This window comes from Ovis aries, chromosome 1 (assembly GCF_016772045.2).
Source record: "Ovis aries strain OAR_USU_Benz2616 breed Rambouillet chromosome 1, ARS-UI_Ramb_v3.0, whole genome shotgun sequence".
Classification (NCBI taxonomy): domain Eukaryota; kingdom Metazoa; phylum Chordata; class Mammalia; order Artiodactyla; family Bovidae; genus Ovis; species Ovis aries.
Window position 1 is genome coordinate 19,557,953 of NC_056054.1, and position 21,399 is coordinate 19,579,351.

The window sequence follows — 21,399 nt, forward strand, 5'->3', positions numbered from 1 at the left end:
TAATGATCACTCAAGAAAGCAGGTCTGCCTAACTACAAAACCAAGCAAGCCCACTTTGCAACAAAACCATGGAACAGAAGCATGAGACATACCACACTGAAGAATCATGGCATGAGACCCACATCCTGTCCAGTGAGCTCAGTAAAATTTAGGACATGCTCTCTGCACACATAAAAAACAATACTTTATAGAAACGTGACATTTCAAAGTGAAAGATCCTCATTGTACTAAGACCTGAAATAATTTTTCCAGAGTGCCATAACAGTCCTGGCTTGATCAAGTAGGGACAAGCAAACTCCCCTGCCCAACCTGGAGGAGGAGCTAATGATGGAAGTGTGACATCTACTCAAGAATGAGGAATAATGAGGTGGATGAACCTAGAGACTATTAAACAGAGTGAAGTAAGTCAGAAAGAGAAAAGCAATTATTGTATATTAATGCATATATATGGAATCTAGAAGGATGGTACGGATGAACCTGTTTGCAGAGCACCAATGGAGATGCAGACACACAGAACAAACTTGTGGACACAGCTGGGGAAGGAGAGGGTAAGACGAACTGGGAGAGTAGCACTGAAACAAACTTTAGTGAAGTGAAAGTGAAGTTGCTGAGTCGTGTCCAACTCTGCGACCCCATGGACTGTAGCCCCCTAGGCTCCTCTGTCCGTGGGATTTTCCAGGCAAGAATACTGCAGTGGGCTGCCATTTCCTTCTCCAAGAGATCTTCCTGACCCAGGGATTGAACCCGGGTCTCCTGCATTATAGGCAGACGCTTTACCATCTGAGCCACCAGGGAAGTCCTGGTAAAAACATACTTTACCATATGTAAAATGGATAGCCAGTGGGAATTGCTGTATGACACAGGGAGTTCAAACTTCATGCTCTGTGACAACCTAGATGGGTGAGATGGGATGGGAGGCAGAAGGGAGGTTTAAGAGAGAGGGGACGTGTATATATCTATGGCTGATTGATGCTGATGTACAGCAGAAACCAACACAATATTGTAAAGCAATTATCCTTTAATTAAAAATAAATAAATTAAAAAAAATAGAGAGGGGATGTGTGTAAACCTATGGCTGATCAGGTTGATGTATGGCAGAAACCAATACAATATTATAAAGCGATTATCCTCCAATTAAAAAAAAGATTATAAAAAGAATGAAGAAGAGGTGGTTTTTTGCCCTTCCCTAATTTTTCTTTGATTATAAAACTGCAGCCCACTAAGTTCTCAGCCCCCTTGCCCACCAGCCTGTAAGCCTCAAAAGCATCCTACTAACAAATCACTTCTTATGTATCACTTTGAATCTTGTTGAATTCTTTCTATGCTGAGACATTAAGGACTAGAGCTTCTCGGAGGCCCCCTGAAACAGCACTTAGAGGTTTCAGTATGAAGTTGACAATCTGGCTGCCTTTTTATTTATGGAGCATCTACTATGTGTCACAAGATGAATCAGAATTGGTTTCTGTCTTCAAGGAGTTTAAAAAAGTAGAAAAAAAAGACATGCAAATCCAATTTAATAGGATGCATGTGATAACTGAAGATTATACAAGATCAGAAGAGAGAATGATTTCATGCCTAATGGAGAGAAGCACAGACTACTATGGTAGCACAAAGCAAGGGCATCTATTCTAAGTGGAAGTGAAGAGAAAAAAAATTGAGAAAAAACTTCCTAGAGGAGTAATATCTAGGTGAATTTTAATGGATATTTAAGAATGTTGTCAGAGAAGAAAGAAGGCAAGCATACCGGTTAAGCATTACTACTGAAGCCCATGGGCTTCAGAGCCCGTGCTCCATAGGTAGAAAAAGCCCGTGTGCTGCAATGAAGACCCAGTGCAGTCTAAATAAATAAATAAATGAAAATCACCATCAAAAAAACAAAACGAAACAACAACAACAAAAGTCAATGTGCTGCTAGGACTTTGTCCCTTTCTCAACAGCAAAGACGTCCCAGAGATCAAGATGACTGTAACCAAGAAGTCCAGAGAAGACTACCCTGGTTTAATTTTGGTAGCATCTACATATTCAGATATCAGTACAGAGCTACCATATAACGGCTCTGGTTAGAAGATTATGTAAACCATAAATTCTTACCTTATAGTTTTATTTGGTTGTTTAAGTAAAAGATACCTCATACAATCTCTAGCACATCTAAGGATAAGAAAACAAGTACAACAGATAAGTTCATATGGATACATGAACTGAACAGTAAGAAATCAAGGTTCCTGCCTATCTCCCATGGCTCTACATGGTCCCTCATCTGTTTATCTCTTCTCTGCTTTCCTATGTGTATGTGACTCATGGCTTTTCTAGGCAGTCTATCACATTATCTTCCATGTGGCTTTAACTATCACCCTGATTCTGACCATGTAGCACAGCTGCCTATTCCCAATTCCTGACTTCAGTTTGTAGAGCCCATCCTTACTCCCCTGCATCTCTATTTAGCTAAGACCAGGAAGCTGTGACTGCTCTCTTATCCTTCCAGGTATACATGCACATGTGTGTGTGTCTGTAACAGAGAGACATCTGAGATATGAGGTGGACGTTGCTAGCAATCAATTCATCAACAGTGGCTGATTTTATTAGGGCCCTGACTGTATGACATTGAGCAAATTATTTGAAGCTTCATTTTCCTCTTCTATAATATGAAATTAATACCAAATGAGAGAACTGTTTTAAGGAGTGAATGAACTGAAGTATGAAAAGTACCCAGAACAGTGCCTGGTACACGGATGGTGCTCTGAAGGCCAAACCCTAAGGTTGTATGTCCTGTACCGACAGACTGGGTTTTAACACTAGAAGAGGCTGATTATAATTTTGGGTTCTTCTGAACAAAAGGAAGTATTCAGTTTTAATTCTTCCTTTTTCAAAGATTAATCTCTTCTACATCTCTTAAAATGGCTCGCAGGTCTAACAGGTCAGGAAAAGGAAAAGAAAGATAATTCTTTCCCCGGGTTTCTGTGTTAAAGGAAACCAGGACTAAATCTGGTATAAACCTTCCGTCTTCCAAGGCTTCAGCTCAGACAGCCAACATACTGCTTGAGTGCTTTACATGGCTAGTCTCCTTTTAGAGCAACTGTTGCTAAGCCACACAAAAAGTTCCAAAATGGCCAGCTTCCTTAAGCTTAGATCAGATAACTTTGTAAAAGAGAAGAAACTTTTAGCTTACCACTCAGCCTCAAGAGACATCACAATGATAATACTCAGTCTAAGCTCTGCTCTGGCCATAAAATCCAACACATTTTTGAATTAAAAATTTCAGATAATCTTTGGAATATCCATCTGTCAAACTACATTCAGAAATGGATAAAAAGACCTTCTAAAACATATTTATGTCTATCTTTTTATTTCTTTAGAGCAAAGAATTGAATTACATTACACTGAAAATATATACCAATACTGCAATTTGCTTTTTTTTAAGTAAAAGTATCTTGGAAATCTTTCCACATCACCACACAGTCATACTTCATTCTTTTTAAAGTTGCACAATAATATAATTAATTACCCTGTTTAAACTGTTACAACTTTTCCCTGTTATGAACAATGCTGCAAAGAACATTTTACAATGAATATTTCCATATTTTTAAGTAAATATTTCTGTGGGATAGAGTCTTTGAAGAGGAACTGCTTAGGCAGGGAGTATATAGTTGTAAGTTCAGATAGGTATCATCAACTACCCTACAAAAAGTTTATGTAGAAAAGCATAAGAGAATTTCCCCACAGCCTTGCTAGCTTCATCACAAAATTTAAAAATCTCTGTCATACAATAAGGATAGTATTTTAAAACTGCTTAACATGCATTTTTATTGATGAGAGTAGGCATCTTTTGATGTATACAAGCTTTTTCCATGAACCCACTACTTACAGCTTTTATCCATTTTTCTACTGAGTCATTTGTCTTTTCCTTATTGATTTTAAGTGCTCTTTGTAATGTATGGAAACTAGTGTTTGGGATAGCTTGATATTTGTTGTTTCTTTTTGTGTTGTTGTTTAGTTGCTAAGTCGTGTGTGTCCAACTCTTTTGTGACCCCATGGACTGTAGACTACCAAGCTCCTCTGTCCATGGGATTTTCCAGGCAAGAATATTGGACTGGGTTGCCATTTCCTTCTTCTTCTCCAGGGGATCTTTCCAATCCAGGAATCAAATTCACATCACCTATTGCAGGCAGATTCTTTACCACTGAGCCCCTCGGAAAGCCCCCCTTTATTTTTATACTATGTTTACTGGATTTTTTTTTTCCCCCACAACACAGAACTTTAAAAACTGGTATTAGTCAAACATATCAATCCTTTTTTTTTTTAATGGCTTCTAAGATTTATTTGATACTTAGAAAGCTTGAGTTAGAAATAACTCAAGATCACATATTAACCTTAATGCACATGCAGACTAGCAGACATTCAGCACGACATCGGCATCCAAGTCAAACAGCGGCATCCCTAAGGCAACTCCTGCCACATCTTTATTACCCCAGGCACTACTTCCTGGGCCCATGCATTACTTCAACTGGTAAATGCTGGACGTGGCGATGCTTGTCAACTAGATATGATCCAGTCAGATTTGCAATTTAGAAAAGTCCCTGGTAGTTTTGTGAAGGATGAATTAAAAGAGGATAGGCTGGAGGCAGAAGCCTAGCAAGGAGAACGCTATATTAAGCCAGCTGGGAAAAGACAGACTGTTAGCTAAAAATCAATATTGAACGACATTACCTTATTAAGCTCAGCCCAATAACTGTTCAGTCTCTCCCTCCCATTGCTGATGGAGAATCTTTCTAAAGCATAGCTGTCATGACACTCCTGCTGCCTGAAGTGCCCTTTTCATATTTATTAAGACTGGGGATCTCTGACTCATTTTTTTCTCTCTTGTTTCATAATATAATTTTCTCCAGGTTACCGAGACAATGGTCTGTAAAACTATTCATCTTGGTATCCTTATCCCCCAACATAGCAATTGGAATATATTTAGGTATTTATTAAATGTCTATTGTTTTGAATTTTTTAAAAATTATAAGTCCAATTCATTTTTTAAACTTAAAAAAATATATATATATTTTGTAAATTACATACAATAAAATGTACCTATTTAAGAGTTTCCTGGTGCCTCAGATGGTAAAGAATCTGCCGGCAATGCAGGAGACCCGGGTTCGATCCCTGGGTCAGGAAGATCCCCTGGAGAAGGGAATGGCTACCCACTCTAATAGTCTTGCCTGGAGAATTCCAAGGACAGAGAAGCCTGGTGGGCTACAGTCCATGAAGTTGCAAAGAGTCGGAAATGACTGAGCAACTAAGACTTCACTTTTATTTAAAACACAAAATTCAATACATTTTGTCAAATATATACTACTGCAATCACTACTCCAAATCAAGATATAAAGCACTTCCATCATCCCTCCCAAATTCTCTTGTGCGTCTAGCTCACTATTATACTACTCAACTATACTCTCGTACCACTTAGCACATTTACTGTAATAATTTAACCTGCCTGCCTCTCTCTAAACTGTGACCAACCTGAAGGCAGAAACTATATTGTTTCATCTTTAGCATCCAGCAACATAGGTGATCAATGAAAAGTCTTTACTGTGTACCAAGTACTACTCTAAGCTCTTCACAAGTATTTTTCACAATCACCATTATGTGTCAGGTACCATCTGTTTCAATTTACAGCTGAGGAAAGTGAGGTACAGAAAGGCAGACACCTGTCCAGGGTCACACAGCTCAGTTTAAGCTTCTCTTGTCAAAGACTGCACAGGTTTTCTCCTTTCCACAGCCTTCCCTATAGCTTTTCTACTCAACTGCAGAAATATTCATCTTCTTCAACTACTGATGTATCTAATTACTTCTGCTGTCTAAACTGTCACAGCATCTCCTTTTCTTCCATTCATCAAGCATATATTAAATGCCTTATCAATGCAGGTAGGAGTCTAATCTCAAGGAATCTGTGTGGGAGACATTAATATGTATTAATAGACAATTAAAATTTACAGGGCCGAATGGTAATTTTCATAAGTGAGAGAAAGGATTGCTAAAACAGTCCTTTTTTGAAGTGTATCTCCTAGGTTTCTTTTTCCCCATCTATCTCTAAAGGAGTCATTTTCATAACCAGATTACTATAAATGCCTCCTTTAATCTCACCAAGTCTGAGAGGTAATGCAGTAGATGGGGAGAAGAAAGATATAACGGTCTTTAAGACCTTGAGATGGGGAGGTGGTTTGAGCTGAGGCTCCATATCCTCTTCTGTTACAGCAAGCTCTGGGAAAGTCCCTTTTGGTGGAGCTTCTGGCCAGGAGCCATAGAATCACCAAATTGAAGCTGGTCCTTCAGGTACATACCATCACAGTACACTTGCCAGGTGGGGGACCTGCTAACCAGTGGGGGTCAAGTGAGCTACAAAGGAGCTGCAGCAGCCAGGACAAGGTTGGCTTTGTTGCAAAACGACCGCATATTCAGATACCAAAAGCTAAAATCCCATTTGGTAGTATTAAGGTAATGCTGTTAGATTATTATTTTTTTTAAGTGCAAGAGTAGTACTGAGGTATTGTTTAAGGATACTGAAATATTTATACATAATTACAATTGAAATAATAACAGATGAAGTTATAATGATTTGCTTTAAAATAATCTGGTGTGACAGTGGCAAGATTGGTGGTAGCAAATATAAACTAAGGTTAGCCATGAATTGGTGACTATTGATGTTATATGAGGGCTTGCTCAAAATTCTCCAAGCCAGGCTTCAACAGTATGTGAACTGTGAACTTCCAAATGTTCAAGTTGGATTTTGAAAAGGCAGAGGAACCAGAGATCAAACTGTCAACATCTGTTGGATCATAGAAGAAGCAAGAGCATTCCAGAAAAACATCTACTTCTGCTTTATTGACTATGCCAAAGCCTTTGACTCTGTGGATCACAACAAACTGTGGAAAATTCTTAAAGAGATGGGAATGCCAAACCACCTGACCTGCCTCCTCAGAAATCTTTATGCAGATTAAAAAGCAACAGTTAGAACCAGACATGGAACAACAGACTGGTTCCAAATTGGGAAAGGAGTAAGAAGGCTGTATATTGTTACCCTGCTTATTTAACTTATATGCAGAGTACATCATGTGTACTTACATGCAAAATGCCAGGATGGATGAAGCACAGGCTGGAATCAAGCTTGCCAGGAGAAATATCAATAACCTCAGATACGTAGATGACACTACCCTCATGGGAGAAAGCAAAGAAGAACTAAAGATCCTCTTGATGAAAGTGAAAGAGGAGAGTGAAAAAGTTGTCTCAAAACCCAACACTCAAAAAACTAAGATCATGGCATCTGGTCCCATCATTTCATGGCACACAGTCAAAGGCTTTGGCATAGTCAATAAAGCAGAGGTAGATGATTTTCTGGAACTCTCTTGCTTTTTCTATGATTCAAAGGATGTTGGCAATTTGATTGCTGGTTCCTATGCCTTTTCAAAACCCAGCTTCATAAAAAATAGACGGGGAAACAGTGGAAACAGTGACAGACTTTATTTTTGGGGGCTCCAAAATCACTGCAGATGGTGACTGCAGCCATGAAATTAAAAGACTCTTGCTCCTTGGAAGAAAAGCTGTGACAAACCTAGACAGCATATTTAAAAGCAGACACGTTATTTTGCCGACAAAGGTCTGTCTAGTCAAAGCTATGGTTTTTCCAGTAGTCATGTATGGATGTGAGAGTTGGATTGTAAAGAAAGCTGAGCGCTGAAGAATACTCTCCAGAGTCCCTTGGACTGCAAGGTGATCAAACCAGTCAATCCTAAAGGAAATCAGTCCTGAATATTCATTGGAAGGACTGATGCTGAAGCTGAAACTCCAGTACTTTGGCCACCTGATGTTAAGAACTGACTCAATGGAAGAGACCCTGATGCTGGGAAAGATTGAAGGCAGGAGGAGAAGGGGATGACAGAGGTCGAGATGGCTGGATGGAATCACAGACTCAATGGACATGAGTTTGAGCAAGCTCTGGGAGTTGGTGATGGACAGGGAAGCCTAGAGTGCTGCAGTCCATGGGGTCGCAAACAGGTGGACGTGACTGAATGACTGAACTGAACTGAAGCTGTATGAGGGGTACATGGGAGTTAACTGTATCACTTTCTCTGCTTTTTTATCTATGTGAAATTTTCCATAGGAAATAATTAAAAAAAAAAAAAAAAAAGGTCTCTACCATTACTGTATCATCTCTCAATATGTCAAGGCCAGGACCTGTCTGACAGTGATTCATTTTCACCTGAGATTTAAAAAGTAAACCCTTTCATGGCAAAGAATTAACTTCATTTTTAACACGTGGATAGCCCAGACACTGGTAACTAGAAAATGGGTCCTGATAACTTTAATTCTGTAAGGGCAGAGCCCCTATCTGCTTATTCACCATGGATCCCACAGCTGATTTAGCACAATGCCTGCCTCACAACAGGAGCTTAATAAATATGTGCTGATTCAATGAAAAAACAGAACAATAAGTCAGAAGGGAGCAGGGCAATACTGTCCTGGTGAGAGAAAACAGAGAAACAACAATACCTGGGAAAGCTTTCTAGGAGCCCAAATAACTTGTTTTATCATTGGCTCTACATGGGGTTTCTGTAGTGGGTTAGCAGGAGTTATAGGTGGTAAGGGTTAGGATGCTGCAAAAAAATATTATATTGGGCATGGAGGGACAATTTCCCTTCCCCTCAATATTCTTGTATATATCCAAGTCCACCAGTCAATAGCATGCTTAGCACTTAAACTCAGGTTCTCAGACTCCCTTCCCCAGCTTGTCTGAGGGAACTTAATGATGTCATACCAGCCTGACTGCTTTCCAGTTACCAGTACTATGCAAGGTAGAAACTTATCCAGAAGCCATCAAGGAAGACTAGGTGTTCCTCTTCTTAACCAGGTAGTTATTAAATCTTTTCCTACCTGTTCTTCTGAGGACTCTAGTTGCATTGCCTATCAAAATCCTTGAGGTTAGGCTTCCATGGTGGCTCAGTGGGTAAAGAATCCACCTGCCAATGCAGGAGACACGGGTTCCACTCCTGATCTGGGAAGACCTCACCTGCAGTGGACCAACTAAACCCATATGCCACAGCTATTGAGCCTGTGCTCTACAGCCAGTACACCACAACTACTGAAGCTTGTTCACGCTACAGCCTGGGCTCCGCAACAAGAGAAGCCACTGCCATGACAAGCCTGTACATCACAACTAGAGAGTAGACCCCATTCTCTGCAACTATAGAAAGCCCATGCGGCAAAGAAGATCCATCACAGTAAAAAAATAGAAAAATTAATAAATAAATAAAATTATGTATGAAAAAAATCCTTGAGATCAGCCACAAATGGAAGTTTTCTCTCTGGAAACCCACGCACATCCTGTGATCTGCCAGACAGTCTCTGGCAAGTGTTTAAGGCCCACAGTTCTATTATCAAAGCAAAACTACAGAAAAGTACCAAATTTCTTAATTCATGAGATTCATGAATTCATGAAATTCATAAAACTTCACTCAGAGAGGTGGACTTCTTTTACAAAATTGGAAGAAAATCTACTTTTCTTTCTTTCCTTCTCTTGGGTAAGTGTCTGACCCTTTGCTAAGAGGGCCCATCTATGGGACAATTGCCCAGGGAAAGGACATTCTCTTGGAGACAAATAGCACTACAGCTGGTGAGCTCACCCTTGCAGAAAGAAGGAAGAGCCTGAAGCTGTGTAGAAAGATGCTGCATACGTGAATATTAGTTTTATAAAAGTAATTTGCTGGTTATCATAGTACAGGCCCCCAAAATATGAGCTGGTACAGATGAAATAACAGTATCCTGATAACATAATTTCATTTCTATAATAGACTATGTTATTTATACAAACTAGTTATTTATATAACTGGTTATTATCAAGGTTTAAAACTGTTAACTAAGTCACAGGGTAGCTTAAGTCCTGTGAGTTTGACTCAATCTCCCTCCTTCTTACTTATTTTCCATTAGGAAGTCCACAACGTATTTTTTCAAGCAGTAGAGGTGGGCATCCACAAGGCCTGTGTGGAAACGTATTCTTGGGTGCCTGCAAAAAGAATGAGAGAGAAGAGGGTCACATGAGTTTCATTCTATTATTAGGTAGTATGCGTTAGGAAGTTTCTGAGGGTCTGAGTCATGCTGCCTACACCTCACTCTGGGGAGACCAAGAAGGTGATTATCAGCTCTGATGCTACCACAGAACAGGCTGTCTCTGTATGGAAGCCCTATTTCACACTTTATGAGGTCTTTAGGCTTCCGAAGACATGAAACCAAAACTGGTAAGTCACCAAATTATTGACAGGTCATCTTCTATTTTACTACAAACTCCTACCCACAATTCTTGTAACTAACATTTTCTTGCTTCTACTCCAACTGCCTCACTTCCTGCAGGCCATACTTAAGCCATGCTTTCCTTTAGGATTTGATATATATTACTCCATGTTCATAGAACATGAAGTAAAATTTTATGAATACTCTCTAACTCCTGACTCTAAATTATTCATCAGGGGTTTCCCCAAGTTTACTTTTTTAGGAAATCTTCCCTGAGGACCCAAGTTTGTGTTCCTACAACACCTGGTGCCCACTTCTACCAGATAACTTAGCATAGAGCAAAGTAACAGTCTACTTACTTGTGCTCTTTCCCACTAGACTAAAAGTTAACTGAGGGCAGAGATTTATTTTTTAAAATATTTATTTGGCTGCGTTGGGTCTTAGCTGTAGCACACAGGAGCTTTTGTTGTGACACATGAACTCTTGAACTGTGTCCAGGCAGGCTGCACTATGCAGGCTCAGTAGCTGTGGTGCACGGGCTTAACTGCTCCCTGGTATGTGGGATCTTAGTTTTCTGACTAGGGATCGAACTTGTGTCCCCTGCATTGCAAGGTGGATTCTTAACCACTGGACTACCAGGAAAGTTCCAAGATTTATTTTTATAGGCTTAGTACTTAGCATTGGCTCTCACACAGAATCAATGTTTGATAGTGGCTCAACAGACAAACACACAAATAAATTAGGTCAAATTAAGCACCCACTCCACTACTCTTGGCTGGAAAATCCCATGGACAGAGGAGCCTGGTAGGCTGCAGTCCATGGAGTCGCTAAGAGTCAGACATGACTGAGCAACTTCACTTTCACGCATTGGAGAAGGAAATGGCAACCCACTCCAGTATTCTTGCCTGGAGAATCCCAGGGACAGAGGAGCCTAGTGGGCTGCCGTCTATGGGGTTGCACAGAGTCAGACACGACTGAAGCGACGCAGCAGCAGCAGCAGCAGCAGCAAGGCATTTGCCTAGTTGCTATTTATTCGCTTCCCTGGTGGCTCAGTGGTAAAGAATCTGTCTGCCAATGCAAAAGATGTGGGTTTGATCCCTGGGTCAGGAAGATCCCCTGGAGAAGGAATGGCAACCCATTCCAGCAGTCTTGCCTGGAAAGTCCCATGGACAGAGGAGCCCAGCAGGCTAGAATCCATGGAGTCGCACAGAGTTGGACACAATTGACAGACTGAACATGCGCTAGTTCCTACTTAGTCTACTAACTTTGGTTTCAGCCTGAAGAAATGCCATGTTTCATGTTCAAAGTCATTTTATTCAATAAAATAAAAGATAGCTGAAGGAGAGGAGGGGAGTAGGGTGGAAGAATAGCAGTTCCAGTTGTAGCTGCCTGGTTGTTATCTTCTACTCTGTGTTACTCTCCTTTGACTGCTTATAGTCTGAATGAAAATTATTCTCATAGGAGCTGGATACCTTAGAAGTAATTTCCCAGGTGGCATAGTGGCAAAGAATCTGCCTGCAATGCAGGAGACAAAGGGGACACAGATTCAATCCCTGGGTGGGGAAGATCCCCTGAAGGAGGACATGGCAACTCACTCCAGTATTCTTGCCAAGAAAATCCCATGGACAGGCATCTGGTGGGCTACAGTCCACAGGGTCCATGGGGTCACAAAGAATCATACACAACTGAGCAACAGAACACACACACACCACCCTGGGCTTCCACTCTTTCGGGAAGAAGGGGGAACAAAATGCTTCCAAAAGAGCAAGAGATAAGTCGGATTTCAGATCTCACATCTATAACACACACACACCCCAAAAGCCAATTACTGTATACAGTGAGGATGAAGAAGAAAGTTATGTCCCAATTCTCACTTCCTGAAATTCTTGAGTTCTAAGAAATTCTTCAGGAAACAGAATTTTGCAAATATGGTTACTTACCTTGTGGTGCCCGGGTTTGATTTGAAGTTCACACTATGATAATTCTCTCCCTTGATCTAACCAACTTGGAAAGCTGAACTCTCTTGTTCAGTTCCTTGGTTTGTGAATTCCTTGACTCATTCAACATATTCTACTTAAATTATTCCATCCTTGCAACTACCTTATGAACTATATATCTCATATTTATAGCTGAACTCAAGTTGTATCATATACCTGGGGAAGGAATAACTTATAAGTTTGAGTAATCATCTTCTAAATTCTTACCGATCCCTACCTCATATGGCAATAATATTCAAATAGCATTTTACAGTTTATAAATTTTTTCAGCTTTTTACTCTGATCATATAAAGTAGGTAAAACAAACAAGAAAATATTCTTCCATTAAAAAAAATTTCCAAAAATTTAGCTGGTACACTCAACACTAGAGATTTAGCTACAAATTTGAAATAATAAAGGAACAGAGATGGGCAATTCAGACATTTTTTTCTTTCACATGAAATTTGTACTGAATGCAAATCTTGGGACCAGGATTTAGTGCCATTTAAGTTGCCCAAAAGGTGTTTTCTTATTTTATTTTTCCCCATTTAATTGTTTTTAAATGGCATTAGAAATAAGAATTGATATTTTAAAATAAAACAAAATAAACAAAACCAAAAAACCTCAAAGAGGCACCAGTAAATCTGGGTAACTGGTTGATTGCTCTGGGCCAAGAAGATGTTTTTGATTTGTACAAAATAAAGAAATCAGTAATAGAAATGATAACACATTTAGAAATAGTTATAATACTTCTAGGACAATATAAGTCATCAGGATTATTTTTATAGACTAATTTTTAAAATAGTAAGTTATATAATTTAGAATTCAAATTTAAAGTGTTTAAAATTTAAGGTAAACCAAGCATCTTTTTATGATCTTAAAAACAGGAATACCAGTTTTTAAAGCAAGGAAAGAAAAGCCAACAGGTAGTAACTATAATTATTAATATTATTTTAGAATAAATGAGGAATGTATAAATGAAATAAATACTGGGAACGATGCAAGGATAAGCATTTACTGTTTAACTGCAAAGATAGATGGCTTTTAAAGATCTTCAAGAAAGTCCTTAGCTGGTTTGTACAATTTACTATTTTAACCATTTTCAAGTATATAGTTCTGTGGGATTAATCATATTCACTTTGCAGTACAACTGTCACCATCATCCATCTCCAATATCCATTAAACACTAACTCCCCATTCCCTTCTTCCTGTGAGCCCCTTGCAACCACCATTCTACTTTGTCTTTATGATTCTGGCTACTCTACTGCTAAGCTGCTTCAGTCGTGTCCGACTCTGTGCGACCCCATAGGTGGCAGCCCACCAGGCTCCCCTGTCCCCAGGATTCTCCAAGCAAGAACACTGAAGTGGGTTGCCATTTCCCTCTCCAACGCATGAAAGTGTAAAGTGAAAGTGAAGCCGTTCAGTCGTGTCCGACTCTTTGTGACCCCATAGACTGCAGCCCACCAGGCTCCTCCGTCCATGGGATTCTCCAGGCAAGAGTACTAGAGTGGGGTGCCACTGCCTTCTCCAGGAACCTCATATAAGAAGAATCATATATTTGTTCTTGTGACTGGCTTATTTCATTAGCATAATGTTTTTACAGTTAATGTTGAAGCATGTGTCAAAATTTCCTTCCTTTTGAACTCTGAATAATATTTCATTGTATGTGTGTACCACATTTTCTTTACCGATTCATCTGTCTATAGATAGTTGAATTGCTTCCACCTTTTGGTTATTGTGAATGATGCTGCTATGAACATGAGTATACAAACATCAATTTAATCTGTTTCACATACACATTTCTTAAATTTTAATTATGGAAATTTTCAAACACATAAAATAAGAGAAAAACATAATAAATTCCTATGTGCCCAAATAGTTTCAATTATCAACATTTTCTAGTCTTTAAAACTTTTTGCTGCAGTATTTATTATGGGTTAAATTGTGCCCCCCCAAATGATAATACACAATACCTGTGAATATGATCTTAATTGGAAATATGACATCTGTAGATGATCATGTTAAGGTTAGGTCATTAGAGGAGCCCTAATCCAATAAAACTAGTGCCTTAATAAAGGGGAAACTTGAACACAGAGACAGATATGCAGAGGGAAGACAATATGAAGACATGAGGAGAATGCCATCTACAAGCCAACAATGCCTGAGGTTTCCAGAAGATTAGAAGGGTGGAACAGAGTCTCCTTCATAAACCTCAGGAGGAACCAATGCTGAAAATATCCTGATTTTGGATTTCTAGCCTCAAGAATTGTGAAGACAATAAACTTCTGTTGTTCTAGGCCACCCAGTTTATAGTGATTTGTTAATACCAAACTAATATAGTTTTTAAAAGCATGTTCCAGACACAAAATCATCTTACTGTAAATATTCCAGTATGTGTAGTACATATTTCCAAATGATAAGGACTACGAAATACAATCATTATATCACTACACATAATAAAATTATCAACAACTTCATAACATCTAATATCCAATCCAAATCCAGATTTCTCTTTTTATAGCTAGTCTGTCTGAATCAGAGCCTCACAATTCATTTGGCAATTTCAGTTTAAAAAAGTTACCCCTTTGTATTTCCCTGACAAGCCATATGATTAGAGTGAATCATCTGTTTTGTAGAACACTGACTGCTTTGAAATATTGTTTAAAAAAAATAGATTTATCGATACATGCCACTGAGAAACTAAGGCTACATATCTTAACTAGAGAGTCTCAAGCAGCCAAACAAATATATATGTTTTAAAGATGTATAATATGATCCTTGGGGATCAGACTATAGCATACTGATAATCCCAGGACTCTCCTATGCTCAATTCTCTTATCAGTTATCCATCGCTTTGTGTAAGCTTTTTTTCTGCGGGGGGAGCGGGGGAGTCTTGAAGCTTGCAAGATCTCAGTTCCTGACCTGGAATCAAACCTGTGGCCCCTGCTACTGAAGCATGAAGTCTTAACCACTGGACTGCCAGGGAAGTCACAGTAAACAGTTTTTTGGTAATTTTTGTTTTTGAAGGCATAACCCCTGTCTTGCTGTTCACTGAACTCACGGTAGACAAAGCATGAGTGGGGAAGCTAGAAGAGAACTCGAGGAGGCATAGGAACTGCAGATATGTTTATTATCTCCAGGACGGCACAATAGCAAGACATGCTATATTCTCTCATGATGGACCCAGCAGGCACAGCCACAAGGGCTTTTCAGGTGGTGCTTATATAGGTCATGATGCACATGTGCAGTGCTACAAATGATCTCAGCTGTTACAGAACCATGCAAAGTCATTATTCACAAAATGTTGGGTAAGAGCAAGAGGACATGGGGGCGAGAGGGCCTGACCACCACCAAATTGACTAATTTGCTCTTTCTCTGTATTCTACCCCTTCAGGGTCTCTCACGTCACAATCCAGGCGCAGTCCATCTTCTGCGATATTTCCTTGGCTTAGTAACACTGACTTTTGAACCCACATTCTGCAACAGCAGTAGATGCTACAACAGCAAATAGTTACATCCCTGCTGCTGCTGCTGCTGCTAAGTCGATTCAGTCGTGTCCTACTCTGTGCGACCCCAGAGACGGCAGCCCAGCAGGCTCCCCCGTCCCTGGGATTCTCCAGGCAAGAACACTGGAGTGGGTTGCCATTTCCTTCTCCAATGCATTAAAGTGAAAATTGAAAGTGAAGTCGCTCAGTCGTGTCTGACTCCTAGCGACCCCATGGACTGCAGCCTACCAGGCTCCTCCGTCCATGGGATTTGCCAGGCAAGACCCAACTCCAGGTATCACCTGGAACTCATGTTGCAGTCCTTGTCCTCATGGGGTTAGAAGAGCCACCCACCACATGTGGACTGCCTTTATTTTCCATGGCCAAGTCTAGTCCACTGTCTGTCCTGGTGAAATTGCAGCATCCTGAAATTGCGGGGTTTTTATTAAGGACCCACAAAACCCTGTACAGGCACCAGGCCCACCCCTTCAAAGAGCAGATTTTTGCAGTTTTCACAGCCTATCCATGTGATTCTGTATGCTTTATAACCTCTGGTGCACACTGTTCCAAATCTGTAAGAGCATCAGAGGTTAGCAGCAATCATAGAACACAGCCTTTATAGTATACCTCTGCACAGGGAGCCATCCAATTTCCAAAGGTAAGCACACAGCCTTTACAGTATTTCAAAGTGGAAAAGAGCATCTGAATGGATGCCATGTAATCTTCTAGCTGAACCACCTGTATCTCTTGCTGTCGGTGTTTCCCAAACTTGGTAAACTGCTGTTCTGATCTCAGTTGCCTCCATAGCTCTAGGAGCAGAGCACTGGGCTGTTTATCAATTTTATTTCTGTCAATTCCTGCTGCCAGCAAATCAGCCCACATTTGCATCTGTGAACCTGGATGGGGCCTTTACCAATTGGCCACCCCCCTTCAGGGTCTTCACACTTTTAATCCCCTTCGCCTGCCACCATTCCACTACTTCTCCCAAGCCTGCCACTATTGAGGTGGCAATTAAGGAACCAAAAGGGTGGACAGGATATTGTTCAAAATGGCAACTTGCATGCTGCCTATAAAATGGTTGTCATCTTCTGAAGGCTCCTCCACCTGCCAGACCAGTATAGAAGCTGACAGGGTGGATGTCCAGCCGATTCCAAGCATGATGGTTTCCTAGTCATCACCCACCACCTTGAAGTCCAGGTCCTCATTGTATTTTCTGAGCTTCACTTGCCATCCTGTGAAGCTGTCTGCAGGCTCAGCGGTTTCCTTGGTGCTCCACGGAGGTGGGTTCAGCAGGACCTGATCCAGCTCTAAACTTGCCACTGTGGTTTCACTTTCTCTTTTTCCTTTCTTCTTTCTCTACAGTGGGGTTGCTCCTTGATCACGTTTCTGGACTTCACCCTGGCTGCAGAGTTGGTGCCGTTCCTCTTCTCTTTGGCCTCCTTGGTGCCCAAGGCCTCCCGGGGCTTCACCTTCTTGGCCCCATCCTTCTGCTGCATGACAAGCCTTACTAACAAGTGGGGGCCTGGACCTGTGGTCTGAAAAAGATACAATTCTGTCTCACTGTCAAAAACACTGGGTTCTGTAAGGCCACGAAGTTCTTGCTCTAATTCCAATATATGCTGCTCTAGTTCTTCCAAGCATCTCTGCACAGCCTTCAGGGCAGTCAGGAAATCCACCCATGGTGCCAGTGGTAGTCCGTGTCACCTTGTCTGGCAAACGGGAACTTATCACCTGCAACACCTTCTCAATGTGATACGGTGATCTGTCCACTGCCTCCCAATCTTCCACTGGGGCCCATGCTGACAGGACCATGGCCACTGGGTTCCTCCATCCACTGGAGCCTCAGGCTCCTCTACCTGCTGTGTATCCTGCCGGCTACGCCAACTGTCTCACTGTTCACTGAACCCAGGGTAGGCAAGGCACCAGCGAGGAAGCTAGAGGAAACTTCGAGGAGCTGTAGGAACTGCAGACATGTTTATTCTCTCTGGTCTGGCGCAGCAGCAGACATGCTATATTCTCTTGTAGCTGACCCAGCAGACACAGCCTCAAGGGCTTGACAGGTGCACGCAGTGCTACAAAGGATCTCAGGTGTAAGTAACCACGCAAAGTCATTATTTACAAAACATGGGGTGAGAGCACCTGACCACTGCTATCTTGGCTAATTTGCTCTTTCTCTACAAACCCAAGGACAAAGACCAGGAGAGGAAAGTAACAAAATTTTGGAAGCTGTAAAGAAGGACAGTGGTAACAGACTTAGCATACCTAAGAAAGCTGAATCCTAAACCAGCCATAAAGAAAGCTGAGTAGCTACCTGATTTGTACTGCAGAAGCCCTGAAAAGATCAGAAATTGGCAGCATAGCTTTTACCCACTAGAAAGTTTAGAGGAGTACTTTAGGGGTTTCAGCTGGTTAGTAGCAATGGGGCTCCTAATGTAGATAAACAGCAAGCATTTCAAGACTTTCCACACCATCAGCAAAATAATCAAGAATGTGAACCCATTTCTCATCATCTATAGTCCCAGAAATAGAGATGTGGCCATGATCCTTGAGGTTTTGACTTAAGTTCCTGTCTTTCCCCAAGATGAATGTGTGAATATTTTATTCCATTTTTAAAAGACATCATTTAGAAGCTTGTTTTAATATTTTCATTATCCTTCCAGTAAAAAACCTCGACTAGTATTCAAAAGAAAACAACTAGCATTGGAGAAAAGCCACATGATTTTCTTATTAAATATTTGGCACAAACACGTTTACTTACAAATTATTAAAAACACATGTCTTTCAGAAATAAAACAGGAATTTAAGAGCTGGGGAAGGGCCATTAAAGAGCCACTAAGCCAATCTCAGCTGGGGAAATTGAGGCTTAGAGAAGCAAAGTGATTTGCTCAAGGTCATACAGCTTTTCTCTCTCAAGATTAAATTCCAAATTCTCTGCACTTGAATTTCTAGTACCATACTCTTTCTATCAGTGACATTCAACATTCTTTTCCACTACCTATACTGCCTCTCCAAATCAGTAATACATCAACTTGATAGATGGAAAAGGTGCTTGATGGATGCTGTGCCTTCTCCAAATCCACTGAGGCATGATGAATTTGGGCCCACTGGAATAAAGTTATCAGTACTACTTGATGACAGAGGGAGAATCTCTCTGTACCTGACCATAGGCTGAGTAGAACTCCTACTTCAAGTGTCTTACACTGTCTCATTTTCTAGGACCAAATATGCCCAAGGCCCAACAGAAGAGAAAATTATTTGCAGTCAAGTAAATACTTCATCCTCTACTGGACAGTGGGAAAACAAATGGGATGTACATTTCATCCTCACTGTCCTTTTCTCCTACAACCAGTACATATAAAAGTAAGAAAACTTGAAAACAAGAGGCTTCTGGCTCTGTAACTCCCCCCTTTGGAAATTTAGTTTGAAAAGAAAGATAGGAAGCACTGTCTTCTGGTATTCAAAAAGTGCTTGAAAATCTGCCCCAGCATTTACTCAAGGCCCTGAGATCAACAGGTATGAAGGAAAAATATACCTCCATATGCTCTTCATTTTCACCTTACCTCTTGGCTATGTTCATCTTATTTGCTCCAATCATGCTTAACCCTTGCTCTCTGTGGCAGGGACCTCTGAGACTAAGATATTTACTAACAATTCACCATAGAGAACAACAAACTAGTTCCCAAGGAGGTTAAAGAGAAAGCAGGAGACAATCTCCAGCTTCTAGCTGTGATTACAGAAACATAAGACCCTGGCTTCTAAGAATTTTATGAATAAACCTGCCAATCTAATGTAGCATAAACATCAGTGCTTGGTGGATGCATAAATGAGTCAGATCCCTTGTTTCACATAATAATAGATGACCACAAGTAGTCCCTTCTGCATTCCAGAGGACACAGTCCCTTTGTTCTTTGGAGTCTTGTGAATTTAGGAATGCAACACTGTTTTCTTTTCAGGTCTTATACCTTAAACCTATCCTGCACACTGCTGTCAGATTACCTTTCCAGAGTCCAGAACTGAAAGCATTCTCTCTCTGCTCAAAATGTTTTTAATAATTCCCCAATATTCAAGCCCCTCTATTTTTGTACCAACTTAATTTCCCAGTCTCAATTCCTAGTGCTCCCCAACAGAGAGCTTCCATTTGGGCCAAACTGTTTCTAAACAAGTCTTGCATACCCTGTCTCTCACACCTTTGCTCAGAACATTCTCCCCACACAGGATTCAGCTTCACATGTCCCTTTCTGTATCAGACCCAAATCCATTTTTCAAGCTGAAACTGATCTATTATGCTTTCTTCATCACCTCAGCCCCTAGAGTTTGATGCCTCCCTTGAATGTTTAGAACACTGTTAGCCTTCATTGTTCAGAATCTGATATTGTTTGCTACTGTTTGTTAGGCTTTTATATGTAAAATCTTCCCTTCTACCAAGGCTAATGTGAACTCTTTGAGTCAGTCTCCTGCCTCCTTAAATACCAAAACAGTGGTTTAACAAGAGGAGAAAAGTCAATAATCATTTGCCAGTTGAATATAGTATTCCTGAAAAGTATAAAGCATGAACTAAATAGAAAAGGCCTGTCTCTAACTAGATAAATGATATGGAACAACTTCTTCTTCCCTTGGCTTCCAGTATCATTATCTGAAATATATGGACCAAATGACCTTCTAGCTGTGATAGCATTATTCTAAAATATCTATAAATAAGATCATATTTTCAATACAATCAGAGATATCCTTTAATTGCATCTTATGTCCTCGGCTCTTCTAAAATATAAAGAAATCCTCCTCTGTTTCCTAAAATTTTATTTTGATAAATTGTTTAGGAAAAAATAATCTGTAAGAACCCTCTTACTTCTTTTCTCAAAAGAAAAAATTCCACATCCAGTCTGCCATATCCTGACTGCTGTCAGAAACAAGCTATGTTAAAATGGGCCCATCATAGATACTCTTTTTAGAAAGGGAGAGGAAAAAAAAAAACCACTCCAATGGGGCTGGTAAACTACAGCCTGCGAGCTGGATGATCCTGCTTCCTGTTTTCGTAGATAAAGTTTTATTGGAACACAGCCATGCTCATCTGGTACATATCTAAGGATGCTTTTGTGCTATAACAGCAGAGCTGAATAAATGCAACAGAGACGAGATGGTCTGCAAAGTCTAAGATATTTACTATTTGCCTCTTGTAGAAAAAGTTTGCCAATCCTTGTTCTATACCTCAACATTCATCAGAGTGCCAAGCCGTAGATTATAGACTTTCAATCATATAGGTGATTTCCCACTTATTCATTCAACAAATATTTATTGGAATTTCTTATTTCTAACTAATCCTTGTTCATTTCCTCATCTGTAAAGTGGCATAAATAGAATCTACTTCATAGAGCCATTGTGTAAAAAAAAAAAGCCTTTAACACAATGCCAGGCACAAAATTTGAAAAACTAGGGCTGCTGTCTTATCATCTTCATTGTCATCATCACCATTACCACCAACACAACCATGATGCTTTCCTGATGTTATAGGAAAAGTAGGCTCTCTGACGGCCATGACCACTTAAGAAAGGAGAGAACACTAGCATTACTCAGGCTTAACTTTGTACTTAGGAAAGAGCTGTACGTTGATAGCACTCTGACTGCAACCACAAGAATAAAAGAAATGTTCCTCTGATATGAAATGGCAGTTGATCATT

At 40.3% G+C, this 21,399-nt stretch overlaps 1 protein-coding gene and 1 non-coding gene across 3 annotated transcripts in view; both read right to left on the reverse strand.

The window, feature by feature from the left end:
* The window catches only part of EIF2B3 (eukaryotic translation initiation factor 2B subunit gamma), a 117,725-nt gene that overhangs the window by 35,031 nt on the left and 61,295 nt on the right, over positions 1 to 21,399 (reverse strand). For both annotated transcript variants that reach the window (XM_004001908.6, XM_012124123.5), the window contains exon 6: positions 9,950 to 10,039. In XM_004001908.6, the coding sequence (XP_004001957.1) occupies positions 9,950 to 10,039 (90 nt within the window). The remainder of the gene's footprint in view (positions 1 to 9,949; positions 10,040 to 21,399) is intronic.
* TRNAY-AUA (transfer RNA tyrosine (anticodon AUA)) lies at positions 723 to 795 on the reverse strand. Its single transcript has one exon. It is a non-coding gene; the product is annotated as a tRNA-Tyr (tRNA).